This window comes from Cheilinus undulatus, linkage group 3 (genome assembly GCF_018320785.1).
Source record: "Cheilinus undulatus linkage group 3, ASM1832078v1, whole genome shotgun sequence".
Taxonomy (NCBI): Eukaryota; Metazoa; Chordata; class Actinopteri; order Labriformes; family Labridae; genus Cheilinus; species Cheilinus undulatus.
The window spans coordinates 43,887,620-43,906,846 of NC_054867.1; the positions used below are offsets into that span (position 1 = coordinate 43,887,620).

General features: G+C 37.6%; 2 protein-coding genes across 2 annotated transcripts; one reads left to right on the forward strand and one right to left on the reverse strand.

The window, feature by feature from the left end:
• Positions 1-5,111: 5,111 nt before the first annotated feature.
• Positions 5,112-9,228, reverse strand: LOC121506955 (adenosine receptor A1-like). The gene is made up of 2 exons (XM_041783023.1): positions 6,841-9,228; positions 5,112-5,983 (listed from the first exon to the last, which is right to left on the reverse strand). Exons 1-2 carry the CDS (start codon positions 7,194-7,196, stop codon positions 5,350-5,352), a joined length of 990 nt encoding a protein of 329 aa, XP_041638957.1. The 5' UTR covers positions 7,197-9,228; the 3' UTR covers positions 5,112-5,349.
• LOC121506956 (adenosine receptor A1-like) lies at positions 9,198-18,900 on the forward strand. Its single transcript, XM_041783024.1, has 4 exons — positions 9,198-9,232; positions 14,372-14,415; positions 16,620-16,758; positions 17,876-18,900. Exon 4 carries the CDS (start codon positions 17,961-17,963, stop codon positions 18,516-18,518), a length of 558 nt encoding a protein of 185 aa, XP_041638958.1. The 5' UTR covers positions 9,198-9,232; positions 14,372-14,415; positions 16,620-16,758; positions 17,876-17,960; the 3' UTR covers positions 18,519-18,900.
• Positions 18,901-19,227: the final 327 nt, after the last annotated feature.

Genomic DNA, 19,227 nt, shown 5'->3' on the forward strand with positions numbered 1-19,227 from the left:
TGCATCGATTTCATTGGCCAATCTCAAAACGGACGTTTACGTCAGAAATCTGATACTTGAATAATAACAAAATAGCCTGTTAGATTTATTCCATTATTTTCTACAAATTTAAATGTTCTTTTTTTGAACGTAGCAGTCATTTAAGGGTTGGCTTGGTGTTTTATATTTTGAGTTAGTTTATTTAAAAAAGACAGAATAATCTTATAGAAAACAAGTTATATAAACTGTCTGACACAATAGAAAAGTTGGATATTTTAATATTTTTCCCAAAGGCTACTTTTTCAATATTTCTGTTTACTCTTCTCACATAATGCCTTTCTGTACTTTTTCGGGGTTAGAAAGTAGCTCGTAACATTTAGTCCAATTACTGTGATTGAGTTTTTCTTCGGATACTTGTACTTTTTTTTAGTACATTTTGAAATCAGTACTTTAACCTCTACTTAAGTAAGTTTAAACCAGAGTATCTGTACTTTTGCTTGAGTTCAGTACTCTTATATTCAATTTTGGTTGACTACACAGTTGAACATAGAGAATTATTCAACATCACATCACATCCCAAACCAGTGGTAAACATTTCAGAAAAATTGATTTTAACTCCCAAAGTGTAATTTTCACTCCATTCTGAGTGAAATGGTCTTCCGTGTTGCAGTTTGACAGTGTTGATCCACCAGTGTTCGTTCAATTTTTTAAAGAGTCAATTGATCTGAACTTTGCCCAGTTCTCAAGTCGGAGAAGTGTTTTATATGTGTTGAGGTTTGTTTGCATGTTACCTGGTGTACAGTGATGAAAACTGAATAATTCCTGAAAAAAACAAGTTCTATAAACTGTATAACCCAATATAGAAATATGCTTTTTGAATATTTTTCCCAAAGGCCACTCTCTCAATATTTCTACTTGTCTCTTCTAATATAATACATTTCTATATTCAATGAACTATCAATTTATTATTGATATAAAGATTTATTATGAAACTGTTCAACATGAAGGATGTAAATTGCACATAGACCTTGCAGACTGTATAAGGTGATTAATCAACAGTGTACCAGCAGTTAAATGATTTTTTTTAAATCAACTTTGCGATTAGCAATTGTGGAAAAATGTGGTTGTTATAATTTATATCAAAACTGTTTTGTTCTTCACATTTACTCAAGTCAAAGTAGCATCTTGTAAAAATCAATGCAACACACAGAAATCCTGTCTCCAATAAATTTGAAGCTATCATCTGCAAAATATAACAACTGCATATCACAAATGTATCTTGATAACACTGCTCTGCAGTCAGCATTACTAAATTAAGATTAATGTTGATGCTGCTGATCAATATGGGTTTAATAAAAAATCTGATGATAAATCTATGTTGCGATTCTTTCCTGAAAGTCATTGTATCATGTCTATGCAGAACTAATATCGGGCTACAGATGTCAAAAAGAGCAAAAATCTCAATACATATCTTTAAAATGTGTTAAAAGTTAAAATGGCAACAGAAGTATTCCAAAAGGAGTCTAAACTTTTACTACTAACAGGAAATAACTGGATGAAATTTGTGAAATTTAGCCACTTGAAATCTTGACTCCCCTCTTGATTATTAACATTTAACAATTTAAATAAATGTCATTATAAATACCGCATCTTATGACTGCTGTTTTAACTGTTTAGAAAAGACATATTAATTTACAGGACAGTTATACAACACATGGTATCATGTCATCTATTGAACAGAGCATGCTGTAGTAGTAAAACATAATGATGAAAAGTGGGATGCTGCAAATCTGATGACAGATTATTTTAAACAGAAAATTATACACGTTCTTGCAAACATTTTTTTATTTCTATTATCAAAACAGAATATTTGTTCAGGAAGAAATTGGTACATAGATGTATCTGTACTTTAGATCTAGTTCCTCATCTATTTATTTGTACATAGACTTGTTTTCTGGGTATTTTAACAGCAGATATTGAGGGTAAAAACATGCTTCATTCACAACCTACAGTTCAACCAACTCCTCTCGACTGTCCTGGGTGAAGAGCCAGCCAAACAGAAAGACCACATGATCTAACACAGACTGGAAAATCTTCTTCATGTTGGTCATGTACCATATTTTATAACCAAACTCTCCCAGTACGACCATTAGAAAAATGACAATGAATGCGAGGAAGAGGCGATCCAGGTAATAGCTCACTTTCTCTCTGAATGTCCACTGCTCCCACGGCAGAGCACGGCGGGCCTCGGCATATTTACCGATGTGAAGTAAAGCTCTTTCTGATTCATCCATGTCTTCCTCTGAGGTCTCCTGGTCCGGGCTACCCTCTGCTTGGTCCGTTTCAGCCATTTTATTATCGCTTGATGCTGTAAATTTATTTTCAAATAATTGTTATTTTTTAGATAGTTATGAGCATTTGGATTAGAAACACTACAGGTAACACGTCATATGAAGCATTATAATCTCCCTTTGAGCTGTATTAAGAGGATGGAGATAGGTATCTCTTACCTCAGAGGTTAGTCTGCGATGAAACTAGGATGCACACCCAAAAATGTAGAGTCTTGTGTTTTCCTCTCCACGCTTACACCATGGTTGTGCCTCTTAGCACTCAGCAGACCCCAGGAGTGTGGAACACAAAGGCTGTAAATGCCACGTTGGTTAGCAGCACCTTCTTACTAAGACAAGGGCTGAGGATTAACCCTCACTCAGCAGGTTCAAATCCCTCAACAAGGATGAAGGTGACAGATGGTAAAATACTAATTTGTTAGGAGGGGACGGCCTTATGAGAGAGGGGGTAGTCATCAGATGATGACATATATTATCATATAAATGATACAACTTACAGGTGGAAATGGAGAATCTGTGAAAATCAAACATCACTATAGGGATAAACACATATTACCCACATATGTAATGCAAATTTTGAACACTAAGACTTTTCTGCTTTCTGCTCTCTGAGCAGAGCTAATGTGGCAGAGAGGGAAACCAGGCAGAAGTCGAAGTGATGACAAGGCAGAACGTTTGCAGCTTTGGAGTTGGAATAAATCACTGCAGGGTACTGTAATGCTCTCTGTGTAATTTACTTGAATGCTTATGAGCCTCTGCGGCTCCTGAATTATGGTTTAAACAAGCTGAATTAGCTGAAGAAAAGGGGGCTGTATCCTGTGATAAAAAGGAATGGCTGCATTGCTTTGATGCTTCTTGTTGCATTTGGTTTAATGACTTTGTTGTTAATTTGCATTCCAGGAAAAAGCTTTCACTTCTCCGAATTTTGAATGGATTTCTTAGAAGCATAAACTACCGGAACACCCATGTACATTAACATCTAGCATGTGCCTATTATGGTTATTATCATTGGATTATCATTATCATCAGTAGTCTTTAGTGCCATAGATGAAGGCTAGTAGGGGCCTATGGTAGTTACAAGGAGGTTCATGAGGCTGTTTTTAACCATGGTGGGTACTGATGCTAATACAACAAGACTCCAGACTGTGTCCATGAAGAATCAATTTCCATCCGACAACCTAAACAGGAAAATTAAGTTGGTAATGTGGTATTTTTACTGTTAAAAAGTAGAGTATTGAACCATTCAGTTAATAAGCAAATACAAAACATAAAACATTACTTATTGATCATTTTGTGGCAGAAGCACAGAGTAACTGTGGGTCACTGATAGCACCCATCCAATCAATGCCAGCAATCAAAGGGGTGCAAGGTAAGCAAATTCATTCTTGTGCTGATTCTAACCAAATAATAAGCCATGTCATCTGAGCTGTGAAGGCTAGTTTCTGTCCTTTGATCATCATTGAGATATTCCAACTATTCATAAATATGTTCAAGATTTTGGTTGAATTCTTTCATTTTCTTGCCCCACTTGACATTTCCAGGTCAAATAGCATGCCAGCCCCTGCAGCTCACTATGTGTTTTGAATTTAGGACTCCGTTTGTTTAAAACAGCACTCCGTAAGATGTACTTGATAAATAGTAAACCAACGTTTTGAATTTTCATTACAGCTGGATTTTCCACAGTCAACTGTAAGTGATATTATTAGAAAGTGGAAGAGTTTAGGAATAACAGAAACTCTGCCACGAAGCAGAAAACCATGTAAAATCACAACTGCTAAGCTGCATGGTGCGTAGTTCTAAGTTCTGAACTTCCACTGGCATTAATGTAAGCACAAAAACTGTGTAGTAGGAGCTTCATGGGTGGATTTCCATGGCTAAGCAGCTGCATGCAAGCCCCACATCAGCAAGTCCAATTCCAAGTGTCAGATGGAGTGGTGTGAAGGACACCAGCAATGGACTGTGGAGCAGTGGAAACATGTACTGTTGAGTGATGAAGCACCCTTCTTTAGACAGATGGGTGAGTGTGTGTTTGGTGGATTCCAGGGGGACATTACCTACCTGACTGAACAGTGACAACTGTGAAGTTTGATAGAGGAGGGATAACAGTATGGGGCTGTTTTTCAGGGCTTGAGCTAGGCCCCTTATCTTCAATGAAGGACAATCTTAATGCTTCAGGATATAAAGACATTTTGGACAATGAGCACCTTTGGAATAAACTGCAATGGAGTTTGCAAGCTGGGTTTTCTCGTCGAACATCAGTGCCCGACCTGATAAATCCTCGACAGAATGAATGGGAAAAAATTCCCAATGTCATTGCAGCACCTGTTGGTGTCCATAAAGTGCACCTCATGCTATGGCTATGTGAAACAGTCTTTCTGGAGTGTCAGGCTGATAAATGTGCATTTGAATGTGTGACACATGTAGTGCCAAGTGTTTGAACGGACAGCCGACTAGAAATGCACAATGAGTGCCGCCCTGTCCTATGATTTACCTCCAATTAAAATGTAAATGTTAAAAAAGAGTTTATTGCTTTGCATCAGCTTATTGGAATTTGATATAATGAGCATGGTAGCAGTTACCTTAGAGCTCTCTTGTGCTTTGATAAAGCCCCGGTAAACTGCATGCCTCTGACCTCTTCGTCTTTTTAAATATCCAAATTGATGTAAAGGTGAAATAAGCACTGTAGCATGAGCGTACTGAATGAAGCTTTAGATCTTTATTCTTACCAACAAGCTTTTTTAACATGAAATGTTCTCAATCACTTAATATGCAGACATAATTCAATATGAATCAATTAAAAAGCATTCAAATAAAACAGATGCTGCAGGCTGATGGGGCTGTTCCATTTTTTGATTGCAGGCTCAGCTTTTTCCAAATCTCAATGCCACCCAAATATTAATGGGTCAGGAACAAACTTTCACATGAATTGGGTGCTTTTCTTTATGAGAAAGTAATCCAAGTTCCTTATAATTAAAGTTCCTTATAATCCACTGAGAGCCATAGCTGAACCACGAGGTCTTAGTCACATTTCCACTTTCTCCAGGGCTGGTGTGCTGGTGCATGGCGTTGGCTCTGCAGGCTTACATAACATGCAGCGTCGAGTGATTTGGATCAGTGTGACACGGAAATGCTTTATCCTGAATGCATACACCATCGGGTTGAGTGCTGAGTTCACATGGGACATGAAAATCCCAATATAAAAGGCTAACTTGGGTACGTGACAGTCCGGGCAGAAGAATGTGATGCAGTTCATGATGTGTATTGGCAGCCAGCACACGGCAAAGAGGAAGACCACCAGGGCCAGAGACTTGGCCAGTTTCAGTTCCTTCTGATAGTACCGGTCCCTATCAGATGTATCACACGTGGCCTCAGCACGACGGTTCAGCTGCCGCCGGATCACCCTGAAGATCTCGGCGTACAGAGCGATCATTATAGACAGCGGCACCACCACCCAGCCGAAGAAATTAAAGTACACCATGTAGTCCAGCCTCATGACGGTGATGAACTCACAGACGATGCTGCTGGAGCTGCTGAGGTTTCTGTGAGTGTCCAGATTATTCCATCCAGTCATGGGAACTATTCCAGTCAGGAAGGAGAGGATCCAGCAGAGAAAAACAGCCACGTATGCCCTCCTTTGGGTCACTATGGTGCTGTACCTGAGCAGGATTGTAAAAACATGAATGAGAAAAAGGTTTTCAATCAAGCTGTCTGATGAAATCCTTGATGAGTAGATCTTTGACCGAATGCCAGTCCATTTGTTATTGTTCAGACAAGTTTTCCTCAGGCGCCAGCTTTACATTTGCATCCAGATCTAACCGATAAACAAAAAGTCATATTGAGTGACTGCCAAAATGCCTTAACGAACACTGCTTATGTCAGTCTTTAATGCAGACGGGTACATTTTAATCAGCGTGAAAGCTTCCGATGTCCAATTCATTGATTTGCATTAAACCAGACAAAGATATATGGCGCCATGTCCAACTTTTACTCAGAGCAGCACCTGATCTGGATTAACAAGCATGCATTTAGCTCTCTGATGTTAAAGGCAATACAAATAAGATAAGAGACCGTCAGATGTTGGAATGCAAAAATTTGATCTACCAATGCAAAAGATCTGGCCCCACTTAAAATGAATTATTCTTAGAAAATTAAGAGTTTTGCTGCGTCAGGGGAGCTAAATTTGCCTCAGGTTACAAGCATTATGGACCTCAGAGCTAGGACTGGAGTTTTCTGTTGCAAAAAAGGCTATAGTGAGCAATAGAAAACTATGGCCAGCTGGATAATGTGGTGCTTCCCACTTCCTTTTCCCCCATGTTATAAATATTTTATTTATCTTACCATAAGCAGACTGCAAATTCTTAATTGCCACTGCAACACTCTCCTTGAGCAATTTCAATAATCAATACCAAGCAGAGTTTATCCCAAACTTACCTCTGCTTGCTTTCCCCTTTATTGATGAGACAAGCAAACTGTTACACCAAAGTGTTACCCAATGGTTTAAAGACATCCTCACCTGGTAGGGATCTTGACTCTCAGATATCTGTCGATGGCGATGGCCAGCAGAGAAAGGATGGAGCTCTGGGTGATGATGAGGAGCAGACAGGACAGGAAGAGGCAGGTGTAAAACTGAGTGTGAAATCCCAGGCTGATGATAATGGCCAGAGGGATTACCAGAACACCCACAGCGATGTCCGCTACAGCCAGAGACACGATGAAGCAGAAGGTGGTGTTGCGGAGAGCCCGGTTCACGCACACAACAAGCACCACCAGCACATTCCCCAGCACCGAGGCCAGGGCGATGGCTGTCTCGATGGAGATGTAAACCATATCCACATGCTCCCGAGGTTTGATACCAGGAGAGGAAACCATCTTTACTCCTCACAGATCTTTCTTACCTTCATGCAGATTTTAAATTGGATGTTGAAACTTCTAGTCTCAGCTTTTTTTCCAGCAAAAACATCTTCCCCTATGTATGTTCCCTAGCAGAAAGAAGTTTACTTTTTCTCTTTGCCATATTTACACAAAAAGAGCCTCTTTCTGGATGATTAGTCCTCAGCATGTTCATCCTCTTCACAGGACTGGGTACCAATGCATCACTACTCTTCTACATCCTCACTCTGCTCTCTCACTCACTCACTCTCTCTCACTACTCTAGAAAAGCGAGTCATAAAAAAATCAAGGGGTGGGACTTTTCTTTCTGCAGCTCACTGCAGCATTAGTTTTGCTCTGAGGAAGTGTTTATACATGGTCTGTGATCTGCATGCAGTAATGGGATAGAGGATGCTTTTTGATGAGGCTGTTAGATAAAAGCTCTCAGCTGGAGGTATGGAGATGGATGCAAAGTGGGGCTCATTTTATGGTATTGCAAATGTACACAACTAAACTGCAATAAAAATGCAATCAGAGATTTTTTTTCACATATAGAGTAGAAATTACATAATTTTCTTATTAGACATCATCAACAAGGGTTTGAATCTCTCTGTGCTTTTGTTTGTGATAAATTAGCTATAGAACTCATTTTCAGAGGCCCCTTTCAAAAACTATTTGGCCTTTTTGAATTAAAGGATATGGCTACAATTTTATTAATGTAAGATATTTAAATATTATGTGAATATCAAGTCCTTGTCCGCTTCTTTGGAAACCAAGCCCAAAAAAACAATGCCCAAGCTAAAAAAAAAAGATACCTTTGCATGAACAGTCCCCTTACCTCATTCATTCATGCATATTGATTTTTGCAACAGTTATTTTAAGAACATTTCAGCCAATGAACTTCAAAGGACCTATAGGTACGTCTAAAAGAATAGAATATCATGAAAAATGTTGTTTTTTTCCCCCCCGATTGAATCCAAAATTCTAGATGAATCATTCCAAAGTGACATATTTCTAGACTTTTGTTTTAATGTTGATGATTACAGCTTACAGCTCACAGATAAAAGATACAAGAATATCACACACCAGTCCAAAAAAGATTTATAGTACAGATACGCTGACCTTCTGGAAAATTATGCTCATTTATGCATTCAGTAATTGGTTGGAGCTCCTTTAGCACAAATTACTGCATCTATACAACATGGCATGGCGTCAATCAGTCTGTGGCACTGCTGGGGTGTTATGCAGCCCTGGTTGCTCAGCACCCTTCAGCTCGTCTTTATTGTTGAGGCTGGGTTTTTTTTAAATCTTCTTCTAGACAACATGTGAGAGATTCTCCATAGGGTTCAAGCAAGACCAGTTGGCTCACCAGTCAAGCACAGTAATACAATGGCCAGCAAACCAGTTTCTGGGCAGGTGCCAAGTCCTGCTGGAAAAGGAAATTCGAATCTCCATAAAGCTTCTCAGCAGATGGACGCAAGAAGAGCTTTAAAATCTACCGGTAGATGGCCGACAGCGTCAACTCTGGACTGGGGGGTGTTGGGGGGGTAAAAAAAAAAGTTACCTTCACCTAATAAATACATAAATATAAAATTTAAAAATGTTAAATCGGTAACATAAATCTTGCATTCAAAATTACGCATGAAAAAGCTACATATTTAGTGATTTTATCTAGACTACCTCATTATATTAAAATGAAAAGGATGATTTTAACCGTTGAACTTTGCATTTTGATATTTTATTGGTAGGTTGGTGTTGTCGCAAGTCTGAGCCTGTCTGTGGGGAAACATGCTTTAACTTTTTCTTAGTCAAATGAGAGTTGAAATAACAGACATGGTTGAAAATGTACGGCGTCGCTTTAGTCAGGACAGGAAACAAGTGAAGATTATAACGGTAGCATTAGCTTAAACGGCTAATTCCAGCCGTTCGACCATACGAACATACAGGGGATATTGTGCAATGAAACATGAGGAATAACGAGGATTACGAAGAAGACAGAGACGAAGAAGGACTTCTGAAGAAGCTACACAAATACTGTGAGTAAGCTTCATGTGTGAAAATGAGCAACTCCTGTTCTGTGTTGTGTGCATCGAGCTAACGTTAGCTAAAAGCTAGCGAGTCGCTCGCTAGCTGGCCATGTGTGCTGCTGTTTCCATGACTACTTGAGAAGAATTTACTAAGTTATGTCATTTTTATATCACTGATGGGGTATTGAGTAAATCCACGCTACATCTACGTGGTGACTATTACATGACTTTTAATGGTTTATATTGAAAATTTTGTTATATTACAAGAGGGCCTACAAATCTAGACGTGCCTGTTGTACTTGCATTAGGCTACATTAAGTAATGTTTGTTCCAGCTGTATATCATGAGAGCATTTTGATTTTCTATTGGAATATTATTGTCTTTACTTTTTTCTAAAGAAATCAGAAGATGAGCTGCTACTGATTTCGCAGTTTTACCACTTTCATGCCAATACCAACAGTTGTTTTTACAAAATATCAAAATTATGTCTAGAAAAAGAGCAGCCAATGTATTTCTAGTGCCAATTAAAGATATATCCTGAGCAAATGTAAGCAAATTTTATTGTTTCGACAGCTATAACCTGCTGCCCATTTGCTATTGCATTTGGTTATATTACCCTGTTATTGTGTAAGTGTGTGAGAGACAGGGACTTCATTGGAGATATTTACTGTTAGATTTGCGGTAGTTTGAGGTCTAAAAGTGGCATCCAGCATGCCACTGGGGGGCAGTACCATGTACCATATCATATATTCAGGGATGCACTCTGCAAATCTAGCACCATGTGCCATTTCAGTGGCATGTATGCCATTTATCAGCAGCTTGTGCCTTAATGACATTCAACAAGGAGGCCAGCATGTACCAATTGTCCACTAATCCACCATTATTATGCATATGCTAATGTTAGTGTTTTCACCATCCAACATATACATTTTACTGCTGTAAATGTTTCATTATTTACAACACAAATACACCATAATGATAATGCTTAAGGACTGTACACTGTTTTTTGTTTTCTGGTTTTCTAATTATTGACATTGTGTTAGTTATTTCCAAGATTACTTTGAAGTGATCTGATAAACTAATCTGCCGAGGGGTACCAGTAGCAAAGCTCAACCCTGTGCAAACATTTGTCCAGCAGTCACTGGCAGACAGCGTGTGATCCCACTCTGATCATGGAACTTTCTGCACTGATAACATATTTTGAATGTTCAGTCTCTTACTGTCAACACAGTACTATTCTTTTTTCATAACATACTGAAATGACAGGCATAGACATTGGGTTGCATGTAATGACCTAATATGACTATTAAAAGTGAAAACAAAGTCAAAAATGAAGACGAACATCACAGTGGAGCTGAAGTTGTGTGATTTACAGTCAGTTAATTTTATTGGCAAAAGGTATAATAAAATACGGATACAGATAATAGGCCAAATTCAGAATACTGGCCAAGCCGATTATTGGTTAAACCCTGCTTCTTATCATTGTGACTGGTTCTGATGCCCAGGCTAACTTTGTTAACTCTGATAAGCTTTTCTAAAAGCTTATCTCACACACAGAGCAAGCCACTGAAGTCATGGCTTATATGACTCTATTAATGACATATGCCACTGAATTTTGCTCTCTGACCCCTAGGTAACATGCCAATTTTCTGTCTTGCTTTCACTCCTGATTTAGGGTGATTAAGGTAAAAGTCGTCACTTACTCCCTCTGCGGACATTAGTAAAGTCACATTTCAGAATTTATTGATAATTGAATAACAATATGTAAGAAATGAGTTATTTTTTGTCACTCAATTATTAATCAAATAATTGAAGAAATGATACATAGATTCAGAATTATATTTCTCTTTTTTCTATTAGAGGTCTGTCAGCCTGTTTCATATAATTTTTCTGCTTCTTTCAGCATTTAGGATGTTTTATTGTCCTCATATAAAATGTGCTTGCATTTAATTTTAATGGCATATTATGCCCCAGCCTCTGCTGTTTCTGCACATAATTTTAGACCAGACCTATCTGTAGTATTTACTACAGGTAGGGATTAGATCCAGAAGTTCAATTACTTATAAAAACTTAATCTAATTGACTGTCTGAGCATGAAAAGTCATTGGCATCATGTACCACTGAGCAAGCAATCACTGAGATGGTCTTTACTTGCCTGAGGAAGCAGATTGTCTGACTGAAGTAAATTCAGTCGACCACTTAACATTTTTCTTTTTCTAAAGAAAGTAATGACTCAGGCTGTTTTTTTGGGACACTGCCTATCATCCAGGCCCTGGTCAATGCATTAAAGACTACATGAGCAGACACTAGATCACTTTTATTAGACCTCTGTAATCCCACACGCCTTCATTAGCTCAAGTGGGAGTCCACACGCATTATCACTTGTGAAATTAGATGACTCTCAGTGTCAGATATAGTACAGTGCATAGTTATATATGGAGTTTTAGTTCTTTAACTAATCACTGACTTCTTTGTGGTCATTTTCTTCTTTCTTTTTTCCTCTTGAATTGATCCAGTGGGGTAAAATCTATCCTTTGTGGTTGTGTGGCAGAGAAATTACACCCCTGTGGCATCAATTATGCATTATCAACTGCTGCAGAGTTAAAGATTTGTAGACTTAAAGTGCTTATGGTTTCCAAAAACTACCCATTATATTGATGCCTGACATGAAAACAAATATTCAGATATCCTAGATATGTTAATTTATTAATTACTAGACAATCCGTTTTCTCCAGATAATTCTCTATACCGTCCAGTCTCTTTGTTTGCACTACACAACACATGATTATCTATAAACAGAGGTAATGAATTTGATTATGGCCTTGCAGGGATCCGCTTGTGCATGTGTCACAGGGATTATATGACAGAAAAGCTATTATTGCCAGTTTCAATTAATAAAGTAATCCTTGCTGAGCTTCCCTGGATAGAGATCAATTTATTTTAGTTGGCTGTCTCTGTTCATATTAATCTGACAATCTCAGCACTTTTCCAAAAGGACAGGGGTTTAAATTAATAAACCAAAATGGATGCAATAAAATTTACACAGAGTTTGGCTTTTTAGCAAATCTCACACTAGTGCAACTGCACTTTTTGATATTTGGTCCTCTGTGGCCCTTTCCCCCTTTGTTTTCTTTTTGTTTTGTTTTGTTTGTTTTTTTTAGGCACTGGGAAATTAAAAAAACAGGAGCTGAATTTTCAAATGTGCTGCATTTTATTTTTTATAACCTCCATTTCCTAAAAATTTGTGATGTTGTGTTTAATAAAAAAGTGATGACTTTTCTAAACACATTAAACCTTATATTGAGCTACAAAAATAGAAGAAGACAGCATATCAAATGATCAGGCTGCACATTTTTAAAAATCCATTTCAAAACTGGTGTCTGCAAAAGACTGGAAAAGATGTGAATGCTTAAAAAATGTATTCAAATGAATATGTGTGATCTTTGTTCTTTATTGTAGCTAGCTTATTGGTGAGCTGAACTGGTGTGACTGAAAACTGAAAGACCAATCAGACAAAGTACAGGCAGTATTGTGCTATCGGCAATCACTGAAATAACTATTTTTAAAGCCATATTAAATTAACACCTGTGCGAATTTAAACTCAACGATGCTGTTCTGGATGTAAAGTCACATTTAAACAGGTAAACATATTGATAGCCAAACAGACAGATGGACGGATATGCATTTTATTGATCTCCTCAGATATGGGCTTGCAGCTTAGAAACATGATTTGCAACATTGCTCATTTCTAACAACACCTCCATCCTCCCCAATGTATACAAGTTTACTAACCTGTACAAAAAATTGTAGATTTGTAGCTGCACAGCAGCATTGTTCTAGCAATCAGAGTGTATGGAGATAGCCCACACTGTGTTTCCCACAAAATGATGCTGTACCTGGATGGTAGAGAGGGCGAAAAATGCAGTTTATTTTAATGTACAGTGCTAAACAAAATTATTAGACCACCTGTCATATTTGTCTCAGAGACCATCCAGCATCATGAAGTGCTTAAATGTGGACTCTTTCATTTTCAGTGTTTTCATCTCCACGTTTTACCATTTTGAACAGGAATGAGGAATTTCAAACTGAATTCACCTTTTTATACCTAAATTTGATTGAAGTTAGAAATTAATCAAGCATAACATTCAACCACTAAAACTAATTTTTCTGTTCAGGAATGCAAGTAAATAACTATAATTTGACATATTAATCAAGAAATAATAATGTGCTTTACTATTTTTTCAGTTTTTTTTTTTTTTGTAAATCAGTAAATTTGAAAATTCATGGATAACAATAATAATTATGTTTTAGCATTAAAAATATGTTTTGGGTTAAAGAGCTTTTACATATTGGTGTATTAACCATTGCAGAAACATAAAAAATGATTTTGGTAATTACCAACGCTGTTAATTTAGGGCAGCTGTGGCATAAACCTTACTTTGGTTGGTTGTCTAATAAATTTGTTAAGCACTGTATATATAAGTCATTTTCTGCTGTTTGAAAAACCTTCATTAGTATTGCATCTTATGAGGGCACCCAGTAGTGCTAAGTTACATTTTAAAATAATCGACTTTAAGCCAGAACCTGTTGATAGCGATAAAGTGACAACATTGTGAATTCTTAGTAAAAACACGGGTTGTCCACCTGAGTATCATCTGGTTATGGAAAACACTGACATGAGTTGTCAGAACTGTAAAGTTGTGGTTTTGTTTATTACAGTTTGAGTAAATTAACTTTAAAGTATGAAATTCAGTTTTGTAGTGGGGGAACCTAAGCATCAACTTCACTGTCAACTGAATATATTAACATGTAAATTCTATTAAGCTGGTGTCTGCAAAAAAAAAAAGAGCTTTTCAGTGCCAGATGCTTAGTTTTTTTACACTCACTGACCTCAGTGGGCTCACCTCCTGTCTGTTTTTCTTTTGATAGATGCTAAACTGCATGTTTGATGTCATAAGCAAGTGATGGACAAAATGCAAAACAGTGGCATTGCTGTATATCTTCCATTGTTTATTTATACCAGGACCAGCATATTATTTTTGTTTGTGTTTTGCTTGTCATTTGTTTGTGGAAAACAGATATTTTTCCCTTTCTAGACCCATTTTGTGCATATTTACTAACATTATTTTGTCACTGTCACCACAACAGATTTGCTTCTTGCCTAGAAGAACAGAACTTAGATTTCTGTGAAGGTAAATGCTCCAGTCTTGCTAACCTCATGTGTCATTTCCATGTTGTTAGTGCCCTACTTGCATTCCTAATGTCTTTTCCCTGGTGCTGCCATATTGGTTGTACTAACTTTCTCCTGCTGTATGACTTTCACCTCTGCCGACCTCATTGGACAAAGGGTGCAGTAGCATCATTAAGTGGACAGAGAAGCAACTGATGCTATTTATCCAGTATCATAGACTTCAGTTCATATTAGCAATTAATTTTTAAAAAGTTGATACTTGGCAGATGATACGATATATATCACAGTGCAAAATATTGCAATACTATGCTGTATCGATTTTTCCCTCACCCCTAATATTCATATCCATGTGAAATATTGCTGCCTCCCATCTCCAAATCATCACTTTCTAGGGGATGGAAAATCTGAATTTTTCAATCAATTTCAAAACTGGATGGTGATAGTCAGCGTCTTTGTGAGACTCTTTTACTGGTTTTAAAATTTGTAAAACCTACTGACAGATGCAAATGGTGACAAATAGCACTAAGGTTTTGGCCTGATGCCAGCGATATTATATATCATATATATGTGTTACAGTAGCTTTAGTTGTTGTCTAGTTGTAGTAATAACTTCTAGTTTTACAATTTCCCAAGGTACAACTTAGCTTGCCACCATGCCAGTTGAGAACAACTGGTCTAGACAATTGATGGGAAACCCTGGGTTGTAACGTTCTCAGCAGAGGCAGACCAATTGCTGTGTCTTAATCCATTTTTTTTTTTCAATCAATCCTTGTTTAGCGCTAATTCATGACAGAAATTATCTCCAGACAACTGACAAAGAGGGCAGGCATACCAATCTGCCAATTCATCCTAAAAAGAAAAATCTAATACGTTTTGAAATATAGCAATTATGAATGATAAAGCATTCAAAGTGTTGGAATGGGTGTACTTATTAAACACCAGTGTGCTAAATGTGCTTACGTTTATTGTTCCTTTTGTATTGAATGATCCACTGTTGGGTAAAATGTCCTTGTCAGTTGAAAATGCTCTACATCCTCTTGATAATGTGTCTTTCACATTTAGCTGTTAATTTTACTTACCATGTATTTTGTGTGTTTGTTTGATTGCTTGTCCAGCATATTTTTGTCCTTTGTCATGCTGGATCAGTGTCTCTCAAACTATTCAAGCTGATTAAGGAGGGAAGTGGTTGACACACTTGTGACCTACATGACTTTGTTTGCAGTGATCATTTTTTAATCAGTTGATTACAGAAGTTAGAGTGAAATGTGAGGTCTCAGTGTTCAGACCTGTCTTACCCTTGTTATGTTCCTTAAATAACAAATAACCATCTCATGTTATGGACATGTAAACCAGCCTTTGGTATCACCTGGTTTTTCTCAGAGTACTTACATGATGCATTTATAAAACACCTCTAACACAACACTATTTAACCACTTCAGTAATTGTCAGCACAAAGGAAAGACCTCATAGGCAAGAGAAAAAATAAAGATGAATTGTACAGATTAAGGTCAGGGTTAGAGATGTGGGTTTGAGTTCTCAGAAACTACATTCAGAGTTTATAAGGTTTAAAAAACAGTGACATTTGGATGTAATAAAAGACTGCAACTCCTAGACAGAGTTTTATTTTAAATTGTTAAGTGCTACATCCTTTCTGAAACCCATCACACAGCAGAAGTATCATTAACTCCTGAAAAAGGTTGTCAGCAACCAAATTTAAAAAAAATTAAACCATCCATATAGTATCTGACAACAGCCAACAGTGTTGACTTATATTGGCAAGCTTTGACAAACAGTTAGATAAGTTCTGCCTTATAGTGACAAAGTTATTTATCGTACAACCCCTTTAAAGATTCAGTTACAAACAACTGCAACAAAAAAAAGGGCTTAGGTACTTCCTCAAATGTTTCACAAGACCAAGATGAATGATAAGAGAGAGAGCCCAGCACACTCTAACTCAGACTCATATTTGGAAGCACTGCACAGTTGCTAGTCAAACTGAGTTGACTTGGGAGCACAATGTTTTCAGGCACATTGATTTACATAGTGTTGGAGGTTTTCATTGCTGTTTGCTGCTGTCTTGGCAATGTGTTGGTGATTTTGGCACTTTGGACCAGTAAGTGCATTAAGCAGCCTACTTTCTGCCTGATTGTGTCTCTTGCTGTGGCTGACTTTATGGTTGGCGGTGTGTCCATACCATTTGCTTTAGTGGTAGAAGCAAGACTGAGGACTTCATTCCACTGCTGTCTCTTCCTCAGCTGTGTGGTCATCTTCTTTACATTGGTATCGGTTTTGTGTCTCGTGGCTATCGCAGTGGATCGATTCCTCCGGGTGTACATCCCTCTCAGGTAAGATTTTATTTCTATATCGTATATTGTGTAGTTGAAATGAAAATAGTTCTTCTTAGCATTGCTTTGAATCAAAGCTTGTCATTTTTTATCTACTTTCTGACCTATTCTGTGGCTTACCTTTACTATACAGTACTCTTTTAGGTAAGAATTGTAAAAAAAAAAAATGTTTCATTGTAGTGTAGTTATCTTTTTTACAGTTTAAAAATCTATATTTTATCTCTGATCAATGAGTGAAATCATATCAACCTACACATTGACAGCCAGCATGAGCTGAGACAATATAGCTATATCTTTATGAATAAAGATATAGCTAGCTAATTAACTTATGTTACAAGCATTCTGTTTTTAAGGAAAGTCTTCTGAACATCAGCCGTAATCCAGAAAAGTGGATTATGGTGTTATAATCTAGTGAACCGCAGGTAGTGGTTTCAGGTTTGTTTTTAGCCTGTATGCTACGTTATCTTTTTGAAGAGTTCTATAGACTAAAGAGAAGAAAATCAGTGCCACTTGGCAGGACACTGCTGCACCCACCATCTTTTACAGGGAGTTGGGAGGTTTTGTTTCGCCTAATGTTTATTCAACTGCTCTGGGTTTAACAGTGACACATCTCAGTCCATAGGCCCTACTGTAAAGCACAGCATGGTGCTGATGTCCCTGCTTCAGGCAACCAATCATATACCAGGGGCTTTTTAACAATGTTACAAAGAAAACAGGTGCTTATCAGCTAGGAACAGCTCCTAGCAAGATGGATTGCAAGACAAGCATATAGATGATGAAAAATCAAGGACCTGCTGACACTGTAATGACATGTCCACATAATGTGTATGTTTTGGGGGAGGAAATGTTATTCATGATATTCTTTCACCTGTTTTATGGTTTGACTACTGTTTAGGTTTAAAAAAGAAAGGAGAAATGCTATAATTGGTACTACTGAACATTATGGTCATTATAGAATCATAGTACTTTATAATTGCAACATAAATCACATTAGCACCCAAGAGTGGTGAGAAACATCAGGACAAGGACTTATAGTCCCAGTCCCACCTCTTAATGTATTGTGCATGTTTTGAATACACTATTAGTTATGTTAACAAATTGTGTTGTTTTTTTACAGGTATAAAAGGACGGTTACACAGAGACACTCTCTGCTTGTGGTAGCAGCATGCTGGCTTGTTTCAGTGCCTCTGAGCTTTGCTCCCATGCTTGGATGGTACAACCACCACACTTATGTCTCAGTCAACTCTACCTTTCTGTGCCGGTTTATAGATGTGATCCCGTTGTCATATCTGGTTTACTTCAACTTCTTTCTCTGCACCCTGACTCCTCTGTTGGTGATGACTGCGCTGTACGGCTACATCTTCTGCACAATTAGAGGAGTCCTCAGGGTGAAACCAGGCAACGGTGCCCAACAACAGTCTCAAAACTATTTGAAGAAAGAGAACGAACTGGCAGGATCTCTATCTCTGGTCCTGGCTCTGTTTGCTCTGTCCTGGCTCCCTCTCCACATCATGAACTGCATTGCTTACTTTGGTACTCATGTACCCCACCAAGCTTTCTTTTTGGGCATCCTGCTTTCTCACGCTAACTCGGCTGTAAACCCAGTTGTGTATGCATTTAAAATCGAGAAGATCAAAACAGCATACCTGAAGCTTTGGAGAGAGTTAACTACATGTGGAATAGAAAACCAAGGGTCTCAAACAAGCCAGACAACTGACAACCCCAGCAGTAACATGATCAGTGGGGCCCAAATTGAGTGAACCTGCTTGCTTGTATACATCTTGAAATTAAGAGCAAGTAATGGGTGGACAGAATGGACTGGAGTGTTTAAAAGAAGATGTCCTTATCACAACGAGCCATCATTTCTGCGAGTATTAGCCACAGCTATCCTAACTTTGCTGTAAAAGAGCTACACATAAATCAACCAGTATGTTTCCGTACATAGTTAAGGTGGCTGCTTTTATGGGAACAAATTTAGCTCAGCTGGTAGAGCGAATGCCTATGTAAAGAACAAGGTTAGAATACTTTTTGATTTTTCATTAGTTTTTATTTTTTATTTCATTTTCACTTTCTGTGTTCGATTCCAGTTTAGTTTTTATTAGTTTTGACTGCTGGCTTGTTGGTTTAGTTTAGTTTTTATTTTGCAACAATGCTTTTTTTGTTTAGTTTTTATTAGTTTTAGTGTTTTATTTTTTTACAGAAAGATGTTGGGGCTGAGTGAGCGTCATAAATTTTCAAAAACATATTAAAACAGGCTACACTTCACTTTTCGTTTTTTTGGTAAAGCGTAGTTCTATTTAGTTTCAGATAAGTAAATGATTTTTGAATTTTAGTTTTAGTTATTTAGTTAGTTTCAGCTAACTATAAAAAAACCTTGGCATAGAGTCCTTAATAAATGGTCGCAGGATCTGTTCCTCTCCCCGTATTTCCTGTCTCTCTTCAGCTGTCCTATCATAATAAAGGCAGAAA